Consider the following 25,109-nt stretch of genomic DNA (forward strand, 5'->3'; position numbering starts at 1 on the left):
ATTGTCACCTTCGCAGGTACCGTCCGCACACCGGTAGGCTGCAGGTTTTGACAAGTGAGCGACACCACTCTCTTGAGTAAAGTAACCTATGTAGGTAGGCCTATTCAAAAGACGTCACGTTTTAAAATCATATACACGAGAACATAAATAAGCACTTATGATCCTTTGGCATCTATACAGCATTTCTGAACTTAGTTGATTAAATTATGAGCAAAATTGGAAAAAGTAGCACATATATCGCGTGCGCTTTATCGTACGCAGCTAGGTAGGCTATATTAATGAATTGTAATTAAATCATCCGACTCCGTTGCCCCATTGATTTCGGGAAAAAGCTGCTGAAAGTTGGATTCAGACGGTAGAGCCGGCAATAATTGCTCAAGACACGGAGATGGGGGCTGGGCTGAGGTAGCCATGTATAAATAGTGTGATCTCAAAAACACAGACACAACAGCAGGAGTGATCTAACCTTCTACACCCCCCCAGTATCGCAGCTTTCGTAAACGTACAACGAACAGAGGACCGACACCATTAGCGAAATTTAAAGTGGATTTCTGTTATCAGGACCACTCGAGAGACATGGAAGAACTTACGGCGTTCGTTTCCAAATCGTTCGACCAGAAAACGAAGGAGAGCAGCAAAGAGAGTATAACGTACAGGGAAGTTTTGGAGAGCGGGTTAGCGCGAGCCAGGGAGCTGGGCAACTCGGAGACAAACCTCCAGGACATTACTGAAACGAGCAACCATTGTCCGGTGCATCTATTCAAAGAACACGTAGAGCTGGATAAAGAAAAACTGAAGGAGTTTAGCGTTTCAAGGGCCTCCGAGGGTAAGTTCATCTCTGCTAGCGTTTACGTTTGTAACTGTCCTATGTCCCTGACGTGGTTCACTCTAAATACTCGCATATAAAACCCGTAATTGGACAACTGTAGCCTACTTCCTGCAGAGCACTAACCACCATCGAATTCACGGGTAAAAATTACATTACATTGCAATACCATTTCACGAAACGACAATCTTGTGAAAATGATAACGAATTCGCAGCTGCGATCTAATGGCAAATATCCAATGTATTTTCAGACGTGTTGTACAGTTTTTCCAAAAATTAAAATACTACAGATCTGTCTTATAGAATGAAAACCATAATAATTAAAATGCGTTAAGCATGTGTACACATTTGATCAATGCAACATTTTGCAGCCGCTTGTAATAAGCTACTCGATTCATGAAATACAATTGTTTGATATCTGAAGTACATGGTCGCCTAAGTAGGCTATTAAGTTGTGATAGCTACAGCTATTAAAAACGATAGGCCACAATCAAAAACTCCGCCAAGTATTAATATAACCACAATGTAATCATTAATATTCCACCATTAATTTTATATAAAGCATCTTTCTGCATTTCGGAAAAATTCCAAATTTATTACCAAACTTAATACTGCCTTAACACGCAAAGTTTTTTTCTGGGAACATGTTGTTTACTTTTATTACTTATTGTAGGCCTACATTATGATTTCAAAAAGCATTTTATATTAAACTATACATAAAAATTGAACAATGGCTTGTAGGCTATTGGACAGTAATTCCTAGATTTTAATGGATAGCTTAGTGACGTGTTCATGTGGCATCTGGTCACGTGGCCACATAGCGTATTATTATTATTATTATTATTATTATTATTATTATTATTATTATTCACATGTTTAAATAACACATAGCTATAAAGCACATATTTGCATTGAGCGTATTATTAAAGGGAGCAGATGTATTCCCTGGCTTGTACTATTTCAACACGACAGAGGATGAAATATTAAAATATGTACATTACAAATTTAGACAACTCATTATAATTATGGCAATGGGAAATCAGGAGCCGTGTCACACACCTACATACAGTATACGTTCATAAGGGGTTGAACACAGTCCTTTTTTGTGAACAATGCTTACTGCTGTTCAAACGGAATTTATTCAACTTGGCATTTATGATTAACTGACATATTAAAATGTATCAATATATTGATGATGTGGCATGATTAGATATTGAAATAATCTCAATAGGCATTGTATGTCAATGTATTTGGCCTTTATTGGGCCTTTCCGCGTGGAAAGCGCTTGCAATGTTTGAAAATGCTTTCATTTTTTAATTATACATTGCAGTGACTAGTTTATCGTTTGTTTCAGACTAATTTTAAATGACTTAACACATTTGTATCAAACAAATCGTTGCATATTATAATCTGTGAAAATCAATATAGGCCTTAGCCTTTCGGGACCTTGGCGTTAGTAGGCTTTGTAGTTGGCAGATAAAATGACAAGTAGGAGTCGTGTAAGCGGATAAGTGTATTACAACTATAGCAAGTCGTATAGCGTACGTTTGAGACGTGTTTACAGATTCAACAGCGCTTGCCAAAAAGTCGAAATCGTGAAGTATTCAGTTACGCATACCTTGTAATGTACTACATTTTGTTTGAGCGCGGCCGGCCTTCTCGTGCTGTAAGGTAATACGCAGGGGTGTTGAAATAAATGTGGTTTGCTCACGCAGGGATATACGAATGCAAGGAGAAGAAAGAAGAAGTTAAATCCGAGGACGAAGACGCTCAAAGCAAACTGAAACAGAGACGGAGTAGGACAAATTTTACTTTGGAGCAGCTGAATGAACTGGAAAGACTCTTTGATGAGACGCACTATCCGGATGCATTCATGAGAGAGGAGCTAAGTCAGCGGCTAGGGCTTTCGGAGGCAAGAGTCCAGGTAAGCCTCGAATTCCCTAAATAAATGTTATGCGTGCACTGATGGCAAGGTCTAAGCGTTAGATCTATGCTACAGAATTTAAACAAGCTTTGAAACGAAAAACTTGTAGGACAAGAAACGATCGACTGATACACATACTGATTTAGTAGCCTCGCTACAACACTTGTAATCTCAAATGAAATTCGCGCGTTGAGGTTTTTTTTAAACCAGTACCCATATATATGTATCTAAACAAAGTTGAATATGTTTTACAGATCATATATTTTTGAAATAGCAGGCTTTACAAGTTCTATATCATTGCTTTGCGTTTTTGTCGTGTAGGCCTATCTGCTCGTTTTAACACATTTAATAAAGTTATTCCAAGTGTGCGTCTAGACAGTCTTTCAAAAATAGTATGCCAATGTTAAAGGAGATTAATGTTTTAATAAATGTCAGATGTACCCCTAATATTTTGATAAACACACACACACGTAGGCTACACCACATACATGTTAAGCAAAGACAGTTTAATAACGATCAGAAACGAATGATTATGAATCCTAAAAGAATAATTAAACAAATATTATAATTATAAGAGTAAGTAAGCATATGCAGTACTCTCAAAATAAATCTAAAATTAATCTCTTAAAGTACATCTGTTTGTAAATAACACTCTTTAAACCTACAACATGAACACGTGTGTGTGCGTGCGTGTGAGTGTGTCATAAAATAAGATGACCGTAAACTGCCCTGGAATGTTTTCAGATCTGAAATTAAACTGACAGTTCATTTAGTTAACTAGACCTGAGCTATACATCCTCGTTTATGCTGTTCAACAATTTGTCGACCATCTATTACATTTAAAGTCGTTTGTTTACGCAGTTAGGAAAGCATACATTGCCACAATGATAAACAGCAGGTGGGGTTTAGCAAAAACCAGCCAGAGATCTTAAACGTCCTATGTACAAAAAGCATGGCAATGTTCTGTTTTCTAAAATAAAATGCAGGACCACGAAATTTAATATATGTGCCCTATTGTGATTAAACACAGGGATAATATGGATAATTACTCACCAAGTTATCGTTTCCAACGTTAACTGTGCTATATGGAGAGGGTTCCAAACGCAATTCCTATCTTTCTCATGAACTTTTATATTATTATAAAACAGATGTCAATGGACAATCACAAAATAAAAAGAACAAGATTCATACATAGAATAGCATGCTGCATTTACTACTTAATTGTACTTGGACATCTTTTCAACATTACACGCGCATTCGTCTTCTACTCCATACCACAAAGGCAGGAAAACGGCGGACTTAAAAGTTAGCTTTTATTACAGGGAAATTCACGCGAAAGGAGTTGCCGAATAGAAATCTATACCACACCTTTTAAACGAATGAAGATATTAAAGTACTGCTGCAGGGGATACGTTCTCGTGTCACTCATATGATTTCATCAGCCGCTAGATTTGTAATAGGCTACGTGCCAGTTATATTGCCAGTGATACTGCGGCCATAAAATGTTTTGAAAAACGGTTAAATTCTTCCCTGTATTTCTTTCCCATTTTTCGCAAATTAAAATTCTAAGAATCAACCTTCACAGACAGAGACGAAAGTGAATAGCTGTTACATTGACTAAAACGATGGGGGGGGAATTGTAAACTTTATTTCACATCTGAAATAACTCACTTTACATCCATAAGAAGCATGAAACGTTTTCCCACACACTTGCAATGCTGCGATTTTTTTCACGTCAGTTGCTAGAGTATATATATTTTCAATTTAAACCGAAAATCTATTGTAAGTAAATTTAATGTTGCCCGGTAGATAGCTGATATTGACCTATATATTCGTGTACAGAAACTCCACACCGACCAGCTGTCAGGCATCTAATTGAAAGTTATGAGACCTTACTGAGAAGCAGGCAGTAATTCAATTACAACTAATATCGTTGGGTTTCTGGTGCAGAGCTAAATTAAATGTCATTATTCACTGTCTCTAATAAAAATCAAAAGGAAATCACATTAGTGTATTTGTGAAGCGCATCATTGAGTGGTCCTTAATGAAGAAATAACTGTCTAAAGCAGTGTAGTTCACTTTGCTTAGCATATTCGTGGATAATTGGAATTGGTCCTGAGCTGTAAAACATTTGATTTATTAGCTTTATAAGCCTCTGTAGAGGTTTAAAAATAGAGACGCTTGTATGCAAGTATGATAATTGATGTTTATAGTACTGGTACTTCTACTACTACTGCTACTACTTCTAAATCATGATGATGATGATGATTATTATTATTATTATTATTATTATTATTATTATTAACAATAAGAATAATACAATTATTATTATTGTTATTATAATTATGCCATAATTGTTAATACAACTGGAAATACTGGTGAATGTCTTTAGACTCCAATATGTCGTTCCATTGAGTTTGTATTAAATATTATCTGCGAAGTGTTTCTTCACTTAAAGTACCTCTCAATACCAAACAAATCTGAAATAGATTTGGCGGACCACAACCTAATTATATGACTGTTTATGTTCTGTAATTATGTGGAGCAGTCCGGACGATCAAATAATCAACCGTTCTGGAATTCTGCCGATTCTGCATATTTTATTGACAAACGCATTATAACGCTCGTTCAATAACTTGCCCTGTTATAGAACTCAAACAGTGTCAAATGGTTTCGGCACCTTGGGTAATTAAACAATGCCCTTTGAAGTTCCTCTTGTCACTAATTATGCCATTGCAAATGACCAGCATTAAAGGTCGCGGAACTACGATAGTGCAATTTAATAAGGATTGGGGGATACTTTATATTAATTACCATAATCAAGTAGTGACGCATTCAGAGCTAGTTGCATGGCTACCTATGTATTTGTAAGAAGATCGAACTGAGATAAAATTAAATGAATTTAAACTGTGGGTTTAATGTTAGTATAGACTACAATTTCATATTCTGCTAAATTACTGTAACGAACTTCCCGTATATATACTCCCCATAATAATACCACCACCACCAACAATAAATAATAATAATAATAATAATAATAATAATATCATCAGCATTTTCCCAAATATTTATCAGACTTCTGGTTAGATTTTTATTTTAGTTACAGCTTAACTGTGCGCCTTTTCATTTGCTGTGAATGGCAGCTTTTTTCAGTCGTATTAGGCAACATTTGTTTATGCTACTTATGGTCGACGCGATTTCTTCGTCTACGCTGAAATGACGAGGTGGGCCTCTATGTATGTCGATGCAATTCCACTACAGTCTTTTAATGGCACCCTTTGATTTTTAGGTTTGGTTTCAGAACAGAAGAGCTAAATGTCGAAAACAAGAAAACCAAATGCACAAAGGTACACACATTTGACTTTTAATCTACATTTTTATTTCATCTGTGATCAAGCTGGGGTAATTTGGCATGCCTGGTGGTGCACAAAATGTCCTCCCCGAGACTTGGATTTTGAAAACTGATACTGTAAAGAGTGTTAAGTTACTTAGTGCTAGTTTTTGAGCATGTAAAACACTGATGTTGTCATAAAGGACAAGCCAAGCTGTAAAAATCTCTGCTGCAACACGCAGGCCCTTTTTGGTGTGTTTGTGATAGGATAAAATACGAGCAGCTGACAGAAAGCTGTACACCTGCACGAGTTGCTGTTCAAAGTGTGATAATTGGGATCATAGCACGGTGTGGATGTGGATTGTCATTTTCCTGGTTTGTCCTAGGTGTCATCTTGGGGACGGCGAGCCACTTGGACGCATGTAGAGTCGCTCCATACGTGAATATGGGAGCCCTCAGAATGCCCTTTCAGCAGGTAAATCCTCACTTCATATAAATGACTATTTGTGTACATGTATACGTTATTTGTTTCTGACATATAGGGGTCACTGCAGTAGAATAAGCATGTGAAAAATACACACATTGCATATGTAGGCTAGGGCATTTTGTCAACCATGCTAATGGTCTTGTACTGTAGGTAGTGATGTAGTTTACCGTTGTTCAAGGACATTTAATAAGCGATTTAATCTTGCTTTAAACATATTAAGAATGGCACTTCCTCTTTCAGCCTGTTCTCTAGGTCAGTGCTTTCCCTTGTGTTAACACTGTGAATTCAGGTGAACATGAAAAGCAGTTAACCGAACAATTAGAAACAAACCATGTCAGACACAAAATCAGAATCACACCAGTGACCTCAGGAGCTGTGCATGACACTGTTCACCAGTGCTATCAATGGACTTAGGTTGCCGTTCAAAGCCGGATGGGAAATGTATTAGATAGAGAACAAAAATGTGCAAAGCATACAAAAATACTACAACTTGTGTCAGGTTCAGCGATAATCTGGGTCATTAATGGGTGACAAGTAATGTTGGAGCAGAGGCAATTAACCACTTCTTAATGAACAAGCATCACGAAGGATGAGCTATTAAGTTGTATAACTGTATAAATATGACATGATTGTGCATCACATTGTCGCACATGCTACTGTTGGAAATGGGAGTGCGGGGCTGGAAAGTGGCGTATTGTAAAAGGTAAAAGACCCCAAGCTTACCTTTCACCTCACAGGCTCATTTACAGGCGCGTGACATCAGAGAGACAGGCGAGACATTTGATCTAGTGTCTGTTTCAGAGGCATCAGCGAAGCAGCGTCTGCATCGTCCCTGTGAAGGGGAAAAAAGAAAAAAAAAACCCCGTCCCTAATTAAGCCAGCAGAACGTCAGGCGTAAGCAGATGAAAGAGATTACGAAGAGGGAGAAACGAAGCAGCGATGGCTACTGGCACCGAGCCGCGCGGGCAGGACCGAGCTAGCAGCACCCGCTAGCTGAACGGCGCGCTGGCTAGGGGGTAAGGGGTGGGGGGGGTCGCGGCGGTCCGGTGGACCCCGGCGCTGACCGCCACCTGTTGCCCTGACGACTGACGAGCCCCGGCGTCCGTCAGCCCACAGCGATGGAGTCGGTTCCCAGGTTGGGACTTTGTAACCAGAGGCTTGCGTGTTTGAATCCAAGGTTGCGCGCGGATTCTGTGTCCCAGAACAACGTGCTGAATTTCTTAAGTGGTGGATGCGTTTGCATAAATGGATAGCGAGTGGAAACGTGAGCTGTTCTGGACCCGGTGCTGCTCGGGAATTCTGAGTAATTTAAATCCGTGTATTTGAAACACGCCCGGGTCTCTGTGATATTAGCTCACAATATTATCAGAGAAAGGCATGGACAGTTTCCCAAAATAGAACTATGTACAGAGGGTACTGGCTATCCTGAGATTTAGAGGCTTGAATTCAAAATCTGCTTAGCTGTGTGACAAATTGAAAAAAAAAAAAAACATGTCTTCCAGATAAAAAAGATTTGGTCTTTTTTAGAGACTTGTGCACAATTGTGGCTACATTTCCTGCAGTCTATAGCAACTTCTTTATTTTCTCATTTCCATGGTTGCATGTAGGAACTAAACACAGTTATTTACTTCGCTATGTATTATTTAAATCAGAGTGTTGAAAATGGTAAGGATACCTATGGAATCGTTAGATAACAAACTTTAGCACTTGGGAAGGTTGTTTGAAAAGTCTAAATGCAGTGCACTTCATTTTATGAAGTCAAGGGACTATTTCACCTCCTACTTGGAAAATAATTGCCAGGAATGTGCTTCCTGAAATTTAAAAACCCTATTACAAAAAGCTGTTTTTTCATTGCAAATAATTCTGGAGCAATATATACATCTGTATAAATCTGAATTTTCCGTTGTGCATTGATATTTGTTTATAATTTTCCCATATGGCATTGTCTGGTACAGACATATGGGAACACTGTGTAGGGGAGACTTCCTGGAGGATGAAGCACATCTGCTCACGTATTAAACTGACACGAGCACTTTAATTTCAGACAGTCAAGTTTCAATGTTTTTAGCACACTGTGCGATCTGTTATCTGAAAAAGGCAGCCCTGAGAAAACTGGAGGTACGAACACTGTCGGTTTTTAGCTATTTTCAGAGAAAATGCGATTGTGAAAAGCTCATCTTCTGTTTTGGCGGCATCAAATTCCAAATGGCGATCGCTTGCACTCTCCACACTCACACAGGCCAACGTTCAATCTAAGCGCAGTGAGCTTTGTACTGACCTTTGGAAACCGAAGAAAGTGAGGAGATTGCTCAGTATTTTCTGTTTTTCTAAGACGCTCATCACTAAATAGGTACAGCAGCGCTTGCTTAAAGCAGCCGCTGGAGGCGAGGCGTGTTTGCGATGAGACTGATTGTAAATAACCACGCGTCTTGTGTTTGCTCTTCAGGTACAAGCCCAGCTGCAGCTGGAGGGCGTGGCCCACTCTCACCCGCACCTGCACCCTCACCTGGCGGCCCACGCGCCCTACCTGATGTTCCCGCCCCCGCCTTTCGGACTACCAATCGCGTCGCTGGCCGACTCGGCCTCGGCGGCGGCCGCGGTGGCGGCGGCCGCCAAGAGCAACAGCAAGAACTCGAGCATCGCCGACCTCAGACTTAAGGCAAGGAAACACGCGGAGGCGCTGGGCCTCTGACCCCCTGGACACCTCCCCTCCCGCTGCTCTGAACTCTCAGTAAATAACCGCTTCCCTCACACAGGACTCTCTACGGGCCTGCGAGAACAAGGCAGAGACACTCACAGATAAAAAAAAAACAAAAACAAAAACAAACGACTAAAACTGAAAAAAAAAAAACTTAAAAAAAAAAAAAACATAACCAAGAACAAATACTGAGCTGAACTGAGAGAGAGAGGAAGGAAGGGAGAGAGAGAGCGAGAGAGAGAGCGAGAGAAAGAGAGAGAGGAGGAGGGGGGGGAAAAAAACTGACACAAAACCAGCTGCCAAAACAACCACTCGTAGGGACGGTAATTAAACACCAATGAAATCACCTTTTTACTTTTCGCCCAACAGGCAGGAGTACTTGGAGGCCTGTGGTTCAGTCCGTTCCAGGCCCAGATCACGGCCCCGGGACTGTACAAACCATGTCCGGATGTCTGTCTGAAAACCTGCCTTTAACACCGGAAGACTTTTAAAAATAAATAAATAAACAAAAAAGAAATGGGCAAAACAAACTCAGACGTCAGAAAGAAAGAAAAAAAAACAACAAAAAAAAACTAGTGTCTCTGCGGACCCCCGAGACGTTTGGATGCTCAGCCTGGCGCAAGCGGCCATGTTTGCCTCCTACCACTGTGCTCCTGACTCCGCCCACTGCATGCGTTTGACAGGAAGGGGAGAAAAAAAGAAAAAAAAATAACTTTTTTTTTTTTTTTTGGGGCTGGCCTCCTTTGTGACTGACACACACATGTGACTATGTTATAATCACTGCCATGAAAAGATTCCACTATATTCATCTTCAGAAAAGACTTTTTTTGTTTTCCATTCAATCTTTCTATTCAAGCTGTGTGTGTGTACACGCGCGTAGGATGCAGCAAAAAGCAGAGCTTTGGTTTTTTTTTTTCAGCATACACTTGAGTCTTCTTTTCTTTTTTTTGGAGGGAATTTTGTGTTGCTGTATTTCTGATGGGCATGCGTCTGCAGGATCATGTTTTTATTCTCATGTTGTGCTCACCTGATTTTATTTTTTGTATTTTTTAATTGTGCTGTGTCCCGGGGATAGAAGTGAAAATAGCTTTTGCACTTCAAGTTGTTTACAAAATTCATGCTACTTTTAAATGCGAGGGTAGATGGTTAGAGAAAGGGGGGTTTGGTGTCACCAAAAAGGCATTGAAGTGACACGTGTCAAAGGGATGAAGGGTAACTGCAATTATGTAATTTAAGATATTAATTCAGCATCAGTCAAACTGAAATGCAATTGTGTGCAGTTAAGTGCAATACTGTAAATATATATAAAAATTAAAATAGCAGTAAATTGTTAATGGGGGGGAAAATAGTGATTTTCAGTCGCTTTTTTGACACAGATGTCAAATTTCTTTGCCAAACAGAACATTTTCTAAGATTTAAAAGTTATGAATTCATTTTCAGCAATTACATGCCATAACTCCTGATGTTCAAAGGTACGCAAGCCTAGTTTTGCACACATGCAGAAACAATAACTTGTTGAGGTAGATGAGAGCACTTTTGTTTGCTGTTGTTCAGATTGACAATAGATGGACTAGGATCTGAAAGAGTTCTTTAACATCTGCTGTATAGTATTGACACAAGCAAAACAATTTTTAGACTCACCAGAAACCAACGAGCCTCACAGTCTCATTTGATATTTTACAATCTGTTAGAAATGCGGTTTTATATGCCAAAACAAATATATAAGCTGGTTACTACTAAAACAAAATATTTTTTTGATATCCTAAGAATACAGTAAAGCATAGCCTTTAAAATCAGTTCACAGCACTACCCAATAAACGCTCATAATTTTTCTTTGTAGAAACTTCATATATTTAAAAAACAAGTAACCAATGAAACATTTTAATTAATTAGTTATTGCTTGGGAAAATGCCAATGAAATGGATGGTGTTGTCAAAACTTGTCAAATACTATTGAATTCAAAAAATGATCCTAGTAAGGTCTACCTCTAACAGTATATTATTAATTTCAAATCATTTTTCTGGATCACACACCACCCTTACAAGTATTAAGCAATGTTTCCATGTTAAATAATTTCTTGGGTGCATTTATTTATTATTTTGTTTGAAAGATTATAAATGAAAGTTTAAGTCAAATTGCGAGTGTACATTTTACATGGCTTTGCATTTATTTTTATATATTTTAAAAAATTTTCCTTTTGTAACAGTTGATCAGAACATGGTTGGGTGTAGTACATTTTTTTTAGCATAAAATGTTGTGTCTGAGTTTACAAACATTTCAGGGATGGTTAAAAAAAAAACTAAAATACTTCAAACAAGTTTAAATTCATTTTAAACTCCATGGAACTTGTAGCTGTCATTATCACAGTTAAGTCACAGTTTCTTTCTTTGTGACTCATGCAAGCATGCTTTAAACATGGTTCGCCATACAGTTCTGTTACAGCGTGTTTTTTCTGTTGATTCACACAATATGAATGTACATGTTGTACAAGTAAACTATTAATAAAGTTATAAATATTTGTAATGCAGTTTTACAATACTTCATAATATAGTTACATTTGAAAAAAAGTTTTTTACAGGCAGCACATTGGGAGCACAGATAAACTAATTAATTAAGAGAAATCTATAGGTTCTCTTATGCCAGACAACGGGCCTAATTTATTGTGTACTGAAGATACATCTCTCAAAGATTTGTTAGAAAAATGAAAAAAAGTTTCCCAAGAAAATCTAACATATGAGACCATGACAGCAATTTTATGGCAATATGTAAATACATAGGAACGTGAGTATTAGAATGAGTTATTATTGGAGGGAAATTCTGACAGCTTTCTTCAAAAATTCAAAAGGGCTGTACCACTGGCCATATCAAGTCTTTTTTAGTCACTATTTCCTTCTATTCTTAGTATCCATGTCAGCCATCAGAATGGATCAGATCCAATCCATCTTTTGCCAGCAAGGGAAACTGAGCCACTATGGAATCCAGATGTACGGACACAGTTCCTTCAGGCAGAACTGGCAAATCAAGAGCACAGAAATAAATGAGAACAGGACGAAGAAAACTTAAAAAATTTAAATGGGAAAAAAGCTTGTTCTGAACTGTTCTGAAAATAACCAGGGGTTTAAATGTTTGTCTTATCAGGTATCAGGCTGGTCCCTAAAATTATTTTCCCCACTACAAGTCATTTCAGATTCACTTTCACAGTCCTGTGTTCACCTTTGCATGCGCTCAGCTGAAAAGCTGCTCGGATAATTAGCACAGATTAAAGTTATTTTGCGCATTTAAAAAGGTAGACTTTTAATATATATTAGTGGCCTCTAGAATACTTAATTCCAGATGTGTGTGCACAAGGTAATTACAGCACACAATGTATCACTCCTTTTTTTGTGTGTCTGAACTGCAGACAGAAATCAGCCCAAATGGCATTCTGTTGAGCCAGTGCACACCACCGCCCCTAACAAAAAAAAAGGGCCTGGTGTTTAATTTGTACCCCTGCACTCATACATCAAGCCTGAATGATACAGGCCGAGGCTGATGGCCTTACATTCATTCTGTGACCCACGCGGAGGGGGACCTGCTGAGCCTGCCCTGCAATAACTACATCCTTTCACGTGTGCTAATAATCTGCAATACGCAGCAGCCATCAATCAAAAAAAAAAAGAAAAAAAGAAAAAGAACCATACACACGGCGGCTGTTTGGTCTAAAAATGTTCCAGCACATGAAGCAGGTTACGCTGCCGGTAGGAGCCGAATGCAGAGGGAGGTGCATTCAGAGGGAGGAGGCGAGCAGGACTGGTGAAGACGCGGAGGCTGAGCACAGCGCCGGCTGGCTGTCTCAGTAAACAGGCTGTTTAGCCTCTGGCTCTCAGATGGATGTGCATGAATTTAAACAATGCTGTTTTTTTTTTTTTCTTCTTCTTTCGCCTTGATAATGAGCTGAATATTTTGCTAGCAAAAAAAAAATGGACGAAAGACTACTGTATATTTATATTTATTGAAAAAAAAAAACTATTTGATATTTTTCAAAACCAGGGCAGGGTATTCTAATAATACTTTTTTGAGTTGCAAAATAAAGTAATATCAGAAGATGCTTATCATTTTAATTAAATGTAAACATGGTATACATACATAAAACATGTATGAAATTATTTTAATCCCTCAACAGCATCTGTAATACCAGGGTCTCGCCTCTTATTTTACGTATTAGTCAGATTCATTTTTAAAAATTTAAATACAATTGGTTGGATGTTACTACAAATTGTTTAACAAGATAATGAGAACTGATTAATAATTTCTTTAGGCGTGTTTCCCCTTAAGAACTGTCCAATAAGGAGGACAGTGGGACTATGGGCGTCTCATCCGTTTAAAGGCCCTGTGGCCAGGTGCGGCTGTTTGCCGCCTGCTGTCCGATCCGGGCCGTGCTACAGCCTGCGGTGCGAGACTGAGTCACCCGGGGAGGGCAGGAACGCGGCGTCTCATCACGCTAACCCGCTAACCCGCTAACCCGCTCGAGCTACACCTGACGCGTCCCCCTCTGACTCCATGTCTGCCTGCGTCTAACGGGCGGACTGTGGAATAAAAAGGCGCGGCGTTCTGTTTTGGGACAGAGCATGTGCTTTCATGCGCTTTCCAGAACCGACAGAAGGGTCGCAGTGACAAGTGGAAAAATGCACATTTTGGGGGGGGGAAATGGGGGCAAGAAAACAATTATTATAATTTTTTAATAGGAAGTCAATACCACCCAATGTCATTGTTTTCATTAGGACTTCTTCGCCATTTAAAATGCCACTTTGAGAGCGTCCAGTAAAAAAATGTTCAGTCATACACATAAGATGCATTATAAGCGCAATCAACCCAGAGCATGGCTGAATTGTCTCACGGACTTCCTGCAACAAATCTATCTTTTCAACGTCAGTTTAGTCCCCATATGGAATGAAAGGAGCAAAAACAGAACTATGAGAATATGCAGCAAAACAATAATATATGCTGTAGCTAAACTATAGCAGCTAAGTTACACGCACACACACACACACACATATAATCATGCATGCATAAAAATAGCGCATGCATATTCATGCCTGCTCACACATACACATACAAATCTCCGAGTGTGATCTATGTATAAAAACTGTAATTATTTCCAGAATAGAATCAGATTTTTTTTTGTTCATAGAGAGCAGAGCTGTTCACCCCGCAGAGGGGGCCGCAGGGGCAGAGCTCTCAGAAATGGAGCAAGGCGCGGCGGGGGTTAAATACACACGGGCCGCGTGAAAACAGGTTCACACGGCGGCCTGGTCCCGTCTCCACTTCACGCCGCACTTCTGTAACCCTGCGTGTTTGTGTATCCTCGGCCTGGGTCTACCATATAATTACAGCGGCGTATACTGTTGGAGCACACACCCTACGTCTCAAGGTTGCACCCAGAGAAAATGCAGAATACATTTTTGGGCTAGAAAAGAATGTTTTTTTTGGGGGGGGGAGGGGAAGCAAGTTGTTCATATTTTGTGTAAGCATATGATCAGAAGAGCACTTTCAAAGCATTTGTTCCATTTTCAAGCAAGTTTCACAATAGGAGCCTTTTAATATGAAACCTCATCCAGTTTCTGAAGACAAAAAAAAAAAAAATCTTGAAAAATGCCATTTAAACTCTTCAGAAAGAAATCTGGCAGGTTTTCACAAAAATATCTTTATAAAAAATTTTTACAAAAAGTTTCATTTGGGGCTCACGTATTGGGGCCGAGGTGAACAAAGTGGAGTCTATTGGCTCCAGGAAGAAAAGGCAGCTTCAGCTGCAACTACCCACTGAAGCGTCAGGAGAAAAATAACAGACTTCATGTGCTGAAGTCACGACGACCACAGGCAGATCAAAGGCCGCCTCAGCCCAGAGTTTGCTTTGATTCAGTTTGGGTTTGCTTTGTTGGCTAATACCTTTAAAATGTATGCGGAGTCAACCACAGTGCGAAACTATATTAAAACTAACACTTTAATGCAGCGAAAACAATTTTGACCTCAAAGTATGAAAAACCATCCGAGGTTGAACTTCTTTTTTTAACACCACATACTCTTTTGATAAAAGTAATGACATCAGCATAATGAGACAGGAAGTTCTCCCTGGTCTCTCATGCGCTGAATACAGCCTTTCCACTTTCACGAGAGGAAGTCAGTCAGACATGTCATTTCACTGCTTTCGGTTTGTCACTGAATGTAGACAGAAATTTGTATTCATTTGTGTGCATTCTACTCTCTTGCTTTTCCTAAAATAAATGTCCATTCAAAACAGGGTGTTTTCTTTTGAAGAATGTGTTACACTTTTAATTGGCTATTTTTTTTTCCCCCAAAAGATTTGTAAACCAATTTTTATTTATATTTTTCCCTTCTTCTTCCAATTAGGAATGCCAACTGTTACCAAAAATGGCTCTGCAGTTCCTCTGTAAAATTTGTGAGATCACACAAGCATGTAGTTATCATTTCAGAAAGTCAATATAATGCCGCACATCTCCGCTTCACTACGTTCACTACCACCGTGTTAGTGTGTGGAATACACAACGGGTGCCGCTTATTTGCTTCTACAAAAATAACACAGAAGTACATCAAGAAGGCAATAACACAGAAATGTGTCAAGAAGGCAATAACACAAGTGCACCAAGAAGGCAATTAAGAGTGTCCAAGTACGTAATCAAAGACTAGAAATTCCATTTTCCATATAACATTTTTTTTACTCCAAGTTCCTTCATGCACAATCCTTCTCATTCTCATACTAAGCCTACACAAACACAGTGGCTGAGGAACAAGGAGTCATTGAAAGTTAAAGACCGGAGAACAACGTGGATGAAACGTGTTAATCCAGTCTCACCCTTCGTTTTATCTTTGTTCTGTGGCCTGACTTTTACTGAGCTGGGGGTCAAAGAACCTGAGAGTTCAGAGACAGGGCCTGCTCCTGATCTTCCATGAGTCGACAGAACGCTCATTCACGCTGCAATCAGCGACACTCATCACATTTGCACTGATGTGCTTTTCTACCAGGAATAATATCACAATGCCAGTGTTAACCCTTTAAAAAAAAAACGACTGCGATCCACACACCTCCCATGTACAGTCCACGTAAAAGGCAGCAACCCATCGAAGCACGATTTCTAAATATGTTTTGTGTCTCGAGGGCATGTTTGCGCAACACGCTTGCTATAATATTTGCTGGTGTGATTAAATCCTATTTATTTGTCTCTCCGGAGCCACACACCGCTTCAACCGATAAAATCTGCAGTAGACGTGATCACCCACACAGACAGAGGTCTGGAACACCGTGAATCCGATCAAAGAAAAATAAAAAAAAATTCCAACAATTTGAAAGAGGCAATCAAAGTGCTGTAAACTGCAAATGTTACTAGAGACGTGGTGGCGTGTTCAACTGGGTTGATGCTGAGGCAGGCAAATTTCTCCTCTTGAGGATTATACTGTATTCTAAGGCATTTAAATCAGGGGCCCTCAATCTTATCCAGAAAGGACTGCTGTGGGTGCAGGCTTTTGTTCCAACTAAGCAAGGTGTTAACACACCTGATTCTACTGATCAAACACAAGAGTCTTTTGTTTGATTAGTAGACCTTGCTTAGCAGAATCAGGTGTGGATCCCCACCCCACCCCTCACCCCCAAAATAAAGGAACCACAATGGAAATAAGCCTTTGGGCATTATTGCGTTTTTATCCTTTTGATGATTTCTGTATCTGGGGCACCTCTGGCTAGAGGGGCCACTTGTATTTTAATGATCAATAAAGAATTTCAATCAATTAATCAATCAACTGCTTGGTTGGAAACCCACACCAGCCCTTTCAGGATAAGACTGAGGACCCGTGATTTAAAGCAAGCGTGCCGGGGTGGGTTTGCTCTCTTTATGCGTTCCCCAGCGATGAGCACAATGCCCACACCTGTACTTTGGAGATGAGCTGCAGGTGAGCAGGCTGCTGAGGGCTGGGTGGCTGTCCATGGTGCTGACGAGATTCGCCCAAGTGACGGCTGCCGGTTGCCATGGCGATGCCACGTAGCCACGCCCTTGTCCTCAGACAGCCCCTCCCAGTTCCACCCCCCGCGACCCTGCCCAGGATAAGCGGGTATAGATAATGGATGGATAGTTGGATGTATTTTACATGGATTTATGTTTTTAAAGTACCATCCCACAATTAAATTATCAATTTGGAATGCCAGCCTACCAAAGGACCTCTGGAGCCTTCTGTGCTCACACAGTTTGTGTGATATTGCCCCCCTCCCCTCCCCCCACAGCAGACTTCCTCTCTATTATCTCAGAGAAATGAGGAGGAGGGATTTGAAGTGTTTATTGCTCATTACTCTGTTACACATCTGGCTCTAGGAGGTCACACTTTGCTATGCTAGATAGTCTCCAGAGTTAGTCTCCATGTGGGAAGCACTTGGAGAGACAAGATATGACAGATTGCATTTCATTGCTAGTGTTCAGTAATTTACAGTCAGTCACAGATCAATGAATAGGCTGCCATGCAATAGCACTACAGAGTGTTGGCGATTAATGCTTTCCACAAACGTGCTTGTCTATGCATGCAGTTCTTCATTTGACCCTATAATGTGAAACACTCTCCTCAGTGATTAACAGATAACATCAGAGGTGCGCAATATTAAATGAAAATCAAATTGTTTTATAAACACTAATGTGTACACGCACACACACAGACACAGACAAACTGACAATCAGACAGACACACACACACACAAAAACAAACACACACACTTACACACAGACAAACCGAGAAGCAGATAGACTGACATAGACAGCCACACACCCAGGAACACACACACAGCTACATCCAATTTTCTCACGATGCAAATAGCGCTTTTTGTAAATCTATATAAGATATAGAATCTGCACCCGCCAAATCCCTCAAATGTAAAAATGTAATTACTCATATAAGTTGATAGGCAAAGAAGATCATTAAAAGTTTAGAGTCAAAAACCAAACAGAATGTCACTTCTGAGAGGTCACCTCTTACCCTCGAGGAAAACCCAAAAGAAAAATACACAATCACTGTACATAACGAAGTGTATCTGTGATTCGCTTATCAGAAGGTACACTCTAAACACAAACGTGTATTGGTAACTTCCCGTTTTGTAATAAAAGAGATTCATTGCAAAATGTAAAAACAGCTGTTGCTTTTACTGCACATTATTTGACAAATGAGCGTATTATGCAGAAAAATGTAACCTGACCTATAATGAAACAAATTCCCTTACACTATAACAACCAGGCGATTAAGATAACATTCCTTGTACAACTCTACAGTCAAGCTATTAAAATGTTTCCCAGCCATCTCATTAGAAATACAGCGTGTTCACTGGAGTCACGGTTAGCGTAGGATTCAGCAGCGGCTTCAAAACACTCATTTTAACAGACTGGACAGTGTGCATTTATGCAGCTCTGCAGAGACTAAATAAATTATGCTAAAATAAACGCTGTGCAAAATGGATTCACATTCTATAGATAATAAATTTAAAAGTTCACACCTTAACTTTTTGGCAGAACTTCACTTCCATCAGCTATGACATGCAAGTTGAAAAATAAATACTTTCATATTCTGCGTTTAGCCTTAAGAAAACCCAATGCATTTTTTTTTCACTGACAGTGATTGACAATTTATTTATCTCGCCACAATAAAATGTATTGTGGCTCTTCCATTGTTTGAATTTATTTGCATTAAATATAAATGAGACATGCATATATTCTACCCTCTGATGTTTAATAATAGAAAACAGACATGAAACGGAAATCAGCAGACTAATGTCTGCTATAAGACATGCAAGAAACCACGTGTTGTGTTGTGTTGTGTGTTTCCCGGCACTGCTGTCAGACAGTGACTGGGTATTGAATGAGATGGAAATGGCTGTGGCTGTCAGTATGTTCAGCATGTTTTTGAGGTGCTGGCTGAGTTTTGGGGTTGGGGTTGTGCACTCGGTGGGTGCTGTATCATAGGTGGGTGGGTGTGTTACATTCCATTACACCCCTGCATACTGTATCCTTCCACTGAAGTACCGGCCAATGTCTGTCCAGCATTTGAGCAGACAGCCATTCACTGCCCCATGGAGTGGGTAGATTGACTCTGACTCTCTCACACACTCTTATACACTGTCACACACTCTCACACACACTCTCTCTCTCACTCTCACTTGCTCACCCCAACTCTCATTATACAAAGCAAATATTATTGGCAATAATGTGACAACAAACTACAGTAGTCTTAAAGTAATTTTGTGCCTCAGGAAACATGACTAGTCAAACACACCAGCTGTATATATCATATCATACTAATACCAGGCCTTTCTAACACATCCTTACAGCATATTGTCTGCAGTTTAAAAGCTCATGTCCTGTGAAGAAGCAGTTTAAGCCTGACAATTAACAACCAATATAGATTGATTTATTCATTGCATGTACAGGGGGATTCATTGACTGCTTACATGGGTTTATCTTTCCAAACATCAGGAAGGTTTTCAGCACGGTCGATCCTGAACACACTGACACTCTTCAAAAAACAGCACAAGTCCACAGGTCAACAGCAGAGTTAATCACAGCCAATAAAGGCCACTCTCTCTCTCGCCCCTGCTCGCCCCGCTCTCCGCAGGACGTCCCGGTGCTGCTTTCGGGATCGGATAATAACATCAAACTCTGGTGCCTCAAGTGAGCGACATCAAACAAACAGACCTCTCCCCTGTCTCCAGTCTCCACAGGCGGACACCACGGGGGGTGCGCCAGACTCCCCCCCCTCCCCCCCCCCGTTCCCTCTTCTCCGCGCTGGGGAGACCGAGTTTCAGGAGAGGGAGTTCTCGCAAAATTCAGGGGAATTAGATGGAGCGCGAATGTTAATGACAACGCCAACGTTTGTCCTAGCGCACGGCTCCATGTGGCTGAGAGCCATGGAGAAGCACTGGCTTCCCTCGCAGAGAAAAATAGTCGTCACCCACTTCCAGACTCAAGGTCAAATGCTTTTAAAGCACAAATGCAAATGACTTGCTAGGTTTCTTAGACTTTCTATACGTACCACATTAAATAGAAAATATTTCTCCTTGTGAAACAAAGGCTTATGATTACAGTACATGGGTATTGCAAATGCATCATGCTGTGCACACTCACCATTGTTGGAAAATGCAAATGTGTCAATACACTAGTCAGAAAATAATCTGCATGATATATTCACAAAAAGCCAGATGTATTTTTAAAGGGATTTCAACAGGGATAGCAGGTTAAGTGGTAACAGCTCAGGTCTAAATAAGGCTCCTGGTAGCTGGCAATTAAAATGTCTTTCAGGGGCCAAGAGGTCACAATTAAGCAGAAAATATTCTACATGTTCCTGGGGGCATCAGGGTCCATAGTAATACAATGTTCAATTTGCATAAAATGTAGCCAGTGTGGTTCAGTGTGCAAGATAAAATTGAGGGCAATCATGCAACATACAGTAATTGTTCTTTCCAATATTCTGTATTATGTGGCTATTGAATATGAAATGGAAAACAACACTTCTATGTAACTGATATTGAACAGCTTGTAGCTTGTAGCTCAAGGTTAGCTAACAACTGAACATCTCAGAACTGAGATCCATTGAGAAACCATCCTTTTCTATTCCGAGCAGCATTAGAAAAAACTAGATACATAATAAACAATGATAAAGCAACAGATGCATAAGAATAATAAGATATGTGGCCAGTTAATCACAAATACAAAATTATTGGAGAGGCTTGTCTGAAATGATCTCGTAGTCAACACCCATTTATTATGTTTTTACTGATTTTGTGTCAGGGTAGGGGGGCTGGTTGGAATATGTTCCATAACACATTTTTTTCATTATTAGAAGTGTAGAATGGAGCACATGAGTCATTCCACTCTTTCAAATATACACAGTATCATTACTGAAAAATTATAAAACATTGGACCACATCGACGCAAAATGTCAAAACTGAAATATCAGCATGTACAATTACTGTTAACTAAATTTTCTAAACGTAAATGATGTTTTAAAAAATGTTCCAAATTGTTTACCGAACCCAGAGGTGCCAAATCCTTCATCAGCGTAAATAGTGCGCATTTACTTACTGTAAAGGGGTTTCTGGAATTTTGCACCCCTGATTATGAATAAAAAACCCTGTGCAATCACAGCTGAAGTGCTCATTAAGCTGTAAGTTAGATATATACTTTTTCCTAAAGAGGAAAATGACATATCTCCTTCTGTGAACCAGGAAAAAACTAAATTTTAGTATTTGAATTTTTTTGACATAATTCAAGTGTTTTGGATGACAAAAATATATTGCAGGATGGATGACAAAATATAGACACTCCTGTCCTCTACAGGGGACAAAAATGAATTGGTCTTAGGAGGATATATATTTTTATATATATTACTCCAAAACATGTGCTGACGTGACACATTTGCTATGGAGCTTCACTTCAAATTTGGTTCTAATTGGCAACCAAATAAACGGTTACAGGTTTAATTAGCTAGTATGTAAATACCATGTTAAGCAACACCAATTACACAATAAGCACGGTCTCCAAATGATCGATACCAAATCCTCACGTAGCAACGGTGGGTGAAACAACTCAGGAAACGTCCTTCATTCACCCATCTTTCCCAAGGTGCACTGCAGCCAGAACCGATCCCGATCGAGTTACACAGCGTTACACAGCCCAAACGGGGCCCTCAGCAGAGAGCAAACAAACATTACAGAACAAAACGCTGTGACAGGCCAAACCGCACGGCCTTCGGCAGTAAGCAAACAGCACACACAGAAGACAGAACGCCGGTCCATGCCCGAGTGTTGCCGACTGACAGCGTAACCCCTGACTTTAACCCCCTGACTGAATCCGGAGGAGGCAGAGTCGGTCTCACCCCGGATGTATCGAGCGTTTCTCGAGCTAATATCCCGCACTTCTCAGGGATGAGAGGTCATCAGTCTGCGGAACCGCCTGAGGGAACGCAACCGGCGCCGATCGCAGGCCGTCTCTCAGTTTCCCATCGCCTTCACGTCCTCTGACTGCTAATCGATATCCGTGTGCGTCTGCGAATGCTCCAGCCAGCCAGCGCATCCGTCCCTCAGCTGGGTTACTGTGGGTCCAGAGCTGGCTGAAACGCTTCCCGCGCCCACCGCGCTCAGAGGCAGTTTGTGGAGCTGCTGGTTTGACACGATCAGCACTGAAGTAGCCATAGTAAAAATTTCAGAATATTTATTATAGGCCGGGGAAAAATCTAGCAAATGTTCTTCTGATAATTAGGTCAGCGCGTTTTTGGCTTCTTTGTCTTCCGGATGCTTCCATTGTTTCTCTATTGTATTTTTTTTGCCCACACAGAAAACATGACAGCTTTGGAGTGGAATAAAATTCTGATGAAAACTTTTTAAAAAGACAACAATGTTACAATAGCGTTATAAATCTGTCTAAACGACAAAACAAAGAAAGCCATTGGTTCACTGGTTACAGCTGCTTTAGCACCACCCAATGACATTCAGGGGTCCCACACACAGCCACCTGCTGTCAGTGAGAGACACGGCTCTCCTCCAATCAGTGCTACTTGCTGTCAGTGAGTGACACGGCTCTCCTCCAATCAGTGCTGGCACGCCTGTAATGCACACCAGGTGTGAAGCAGTCACTGGCTCAGGAGCAAGTGTCCAGAAGGTGACCAGGTGACTCCACTGCAGTTCCACTTGCACGAGTGCAAACTGCACAGCAAAAGAATTTAATGAAATTAAGTGAATACACGCAGAATTATCAGTAACTAGTGCATTTATTTATATATTTCTTTTTTCTAAATCTGTTCCAAGAATGGCTTTTGGAGATGTAATATTAACGTCTAAGGGTCTAGTCCATTCAATACCATGGTTCTTACTAGGGATCCACATACTAACAGGTGTGGATCCCTCAGGAGTAGAACGTGAGTAACTGATTATTCAAAATTTCAAAGAAAAAATGATAATTTAAAAAAAAACTATGCTTTGGAATGTATGTTACATTTACATTTACTGATTCACTGTGTATGCTGTATCCATTTAAAATTAGGACGGGCTCAATTTCCATCAGCACCAAATTGCTGTTTCTAACAGAGCTGGCGAAGAGAGGAAATAAACAGACATTTTAAAGTCCGGATGTGCTGTGAGCTGGAAACACATGGATTGAAAGCATATTGATGAATGAAATCCCACAGGGTACAGATAAATAGCGAAACCTAAGTGCATAATAAACATGTTCTCTAAGCACAGTTTGCTCAATTTACGGACTCTCCCCCTTTAAGAGATCTCACGCTGAGCCAATAAATGTCATTTGTACATAATCTGTTACACGAAGAACAAGGTTATGAGAGCCATCTTCCTGGGCAAGTTATTTCTCCATCTGTCCCCCAGGGCTGGATGTTTCATATTGACGAACGCATTAAGAGGAGATGATTTGACTGTAGTAATGGCTGTATTAAATGAAGCCATGAAAAATGAATTCAATTGCAGTTTCAATAGCCTGGATAGCGCTAGATTACTCTAAAATCGGAGGCAGAGAATATTCTGCTTGGGAATTGAGTTATACTGTACGTACTGGAAGTGAAATTTTCATTACCTGAAATGGCGCTGTTGATCATGCCCAATGCTAATAAAAAAGCTAACAGTGAAACCTCAGTTCAAATCCTGCAGTACCACAGTTAACCTATCTCAGTAACATGACCTATTTTCTCCTTTCCGCCAAGCAAGAACATTACATTTCAAGCCATTTTTATACAACTGTCTGAAGAATATTATTATTATTTTTTGTACATCACAAATCTTGAAAAATATTGATATAAACTACAAGACAAACACAATTCGTTATTCGGCAAGAAATGACTCATCAGAGTGCACTGATGAATTTAAACAATGTGGTCAGTGAAGGGCCTAGGGTGGCTGATCAATAGGGATATGCATTTGTTCACTCTTCTATTCTTACTAACAGTTGATGAATCAGTAAATTCTGCTTAAAAGAAGAGCAAAAGAGAAGAAAGCAATCGTGCAATTATTTATTAACTTTGTGAATAAGGTCTTCCGTACATTGGAAGACTTCCAGACGACTAAAGTCTGATACACTCTCATATTTAACAACAACCTGCCATAAGTCATGGGTTTTTAGCCCTAGAGGTGCACACAGTTTAAGATTCTGCCAAGACTGGGAATCATACAGCTTCACACATTATGACACTCCAACAGGATTCTTTTGAAGATTTTTTAAATGATCTCAGCTCTCCTCTTCCTCTTGTACACACATACAAAGAAGAAAAAGAGGGAGAGGAAGGACTGTATAAAACCAAATGGGTAATGGAGCAGCAACAGCAACAGCTTTTGGCCACCACCATACTTGTGTGTGGAATGGTCTGTACTAAAACAGCCCCCCCCCCCCAAAAAAAAAGAAAACCGCTTTCCCATCATGGCCACGTTTACTACTAGAGTCTTGTCACTACTGCTGTGTTGATGTCAGATAAAGACAGTGCACCTATTGGCTGTTGAGGGTTTGGAATTATAAGTGGCATTGTTGACCATCACAAACCTTTTGAGACAAGACTAAAGCCTAAACGTTTGATTTTGTTGGAACAGTCGAGAAGATAAAAAGTCTGCATTGAGACAGTTCCGATTGAGTTTGTAACCATCGCACACTAATCGTGTGCTGTGATGGGGGCGCACTCCAACTGAGGTATGACTGGCATGATTTTACTCCAACTCCTAAGGCTGCAAAATCGCTTGCAATATTGTCAAGTGTAAGGTCAGCCCAAACTTTTTGAACTTACTGAGAGTAAACTGAAAATAACTGCTCAATGAAAGCCTCACCGCAC

The 25,109-nt window shown here is 40.1% G+C and overlaps 1 protein-coding gene and 1 long non-coding RNA gene across 4 annotated transcripts in view; one reads left to right on the forward strand and one right to left on the reverse strand.

Annotated features, from left to right (window-relative positions):
- The window catches only part of LOC135240983 (uncharacterized), a 138,092-nt gene that overhangs the window by 45,006 nt on the left and 67,977 nt on the right, over nucleotides 1–25,109 (reverse strand). For 2 of the 3 annotated variants that reach the window (XR_010325842.1, XR_010325845.1), the window contains exon 3: nucleotides 7,292–7,400. The exons of the other annotated variant lie outside the window; for it this stretch is intronic. This is a non-coding gene — a long non-coding RNA (uncharacterized LOC135240983). The remainder of the gene's footprint in view (nucleotides 1–7,291; nucleotides 7,401–25,109) is intronic. 3 annotated transcript variants of the gene reach the window in all.
- On the forward strand, nucleotides 406–11,784 carry shox (shox homeobox). Its single transcript, XM_064311068.1, has 5 exons — nucleotides 406–826; nucleotides 2,542–2,750; nucleotides 6,040–6,097; nucleotides 6,468–6,556; nucleotides 9,015–11,784. Exons 1-5 carry the CDS (start codon nucleotides 577–579, stop codon nucleotides 9,258–9,260), a joined length of 852 nt encoding a protein of 283 aa, XP_064167138.1. The 5' UTR covers nucleotides 406–576; the 3' UTR covers nucleotides 9,261–11,784.

The sequence above is a fragment of the Anguilla rostrata genome, chromosome 15 (genome assembly GCF_018555375.3).
Source record: "Anguilla rostrata isolate EN2019 chromosome 15, ASM1855537v3, whole genome shotgun sequence".
Taxonomy (NCBI): Eukaryota; Metazoa; Chordata; class Actinopteri; order Anguilliformes; family Anguillidae; genus Anguilla; species Anguilla rostrata.

What these genes read in the sequence shown, in the direction of transcription:
- shox (XM_064311068.1), top strand. Translation starts at nt 577, where the DNA reads ATGGAAGAACTTACGGCGTTCGTTTCCAAATCGTTCGACCAGAAAACG. An exon ending in TTTCGGAGGCAAGAGTCCAG is followed by an intron (nt 2,751 to 6,039) that starts GTAAGCCTCGAA and finishes TTTGATTTTTAG; the next exon opens with GTTTGGTTTCAGAACAGAAG. An exon ending in TCAGAATGCCCTTTCAGCAG is followed by an intron (nt 6,557 to 9,014) that starts GTAAATCCTCAC and finishes TTTGCTCTTCAG; the next exon opens with GTACAAGCCCAGCTGCAGCT.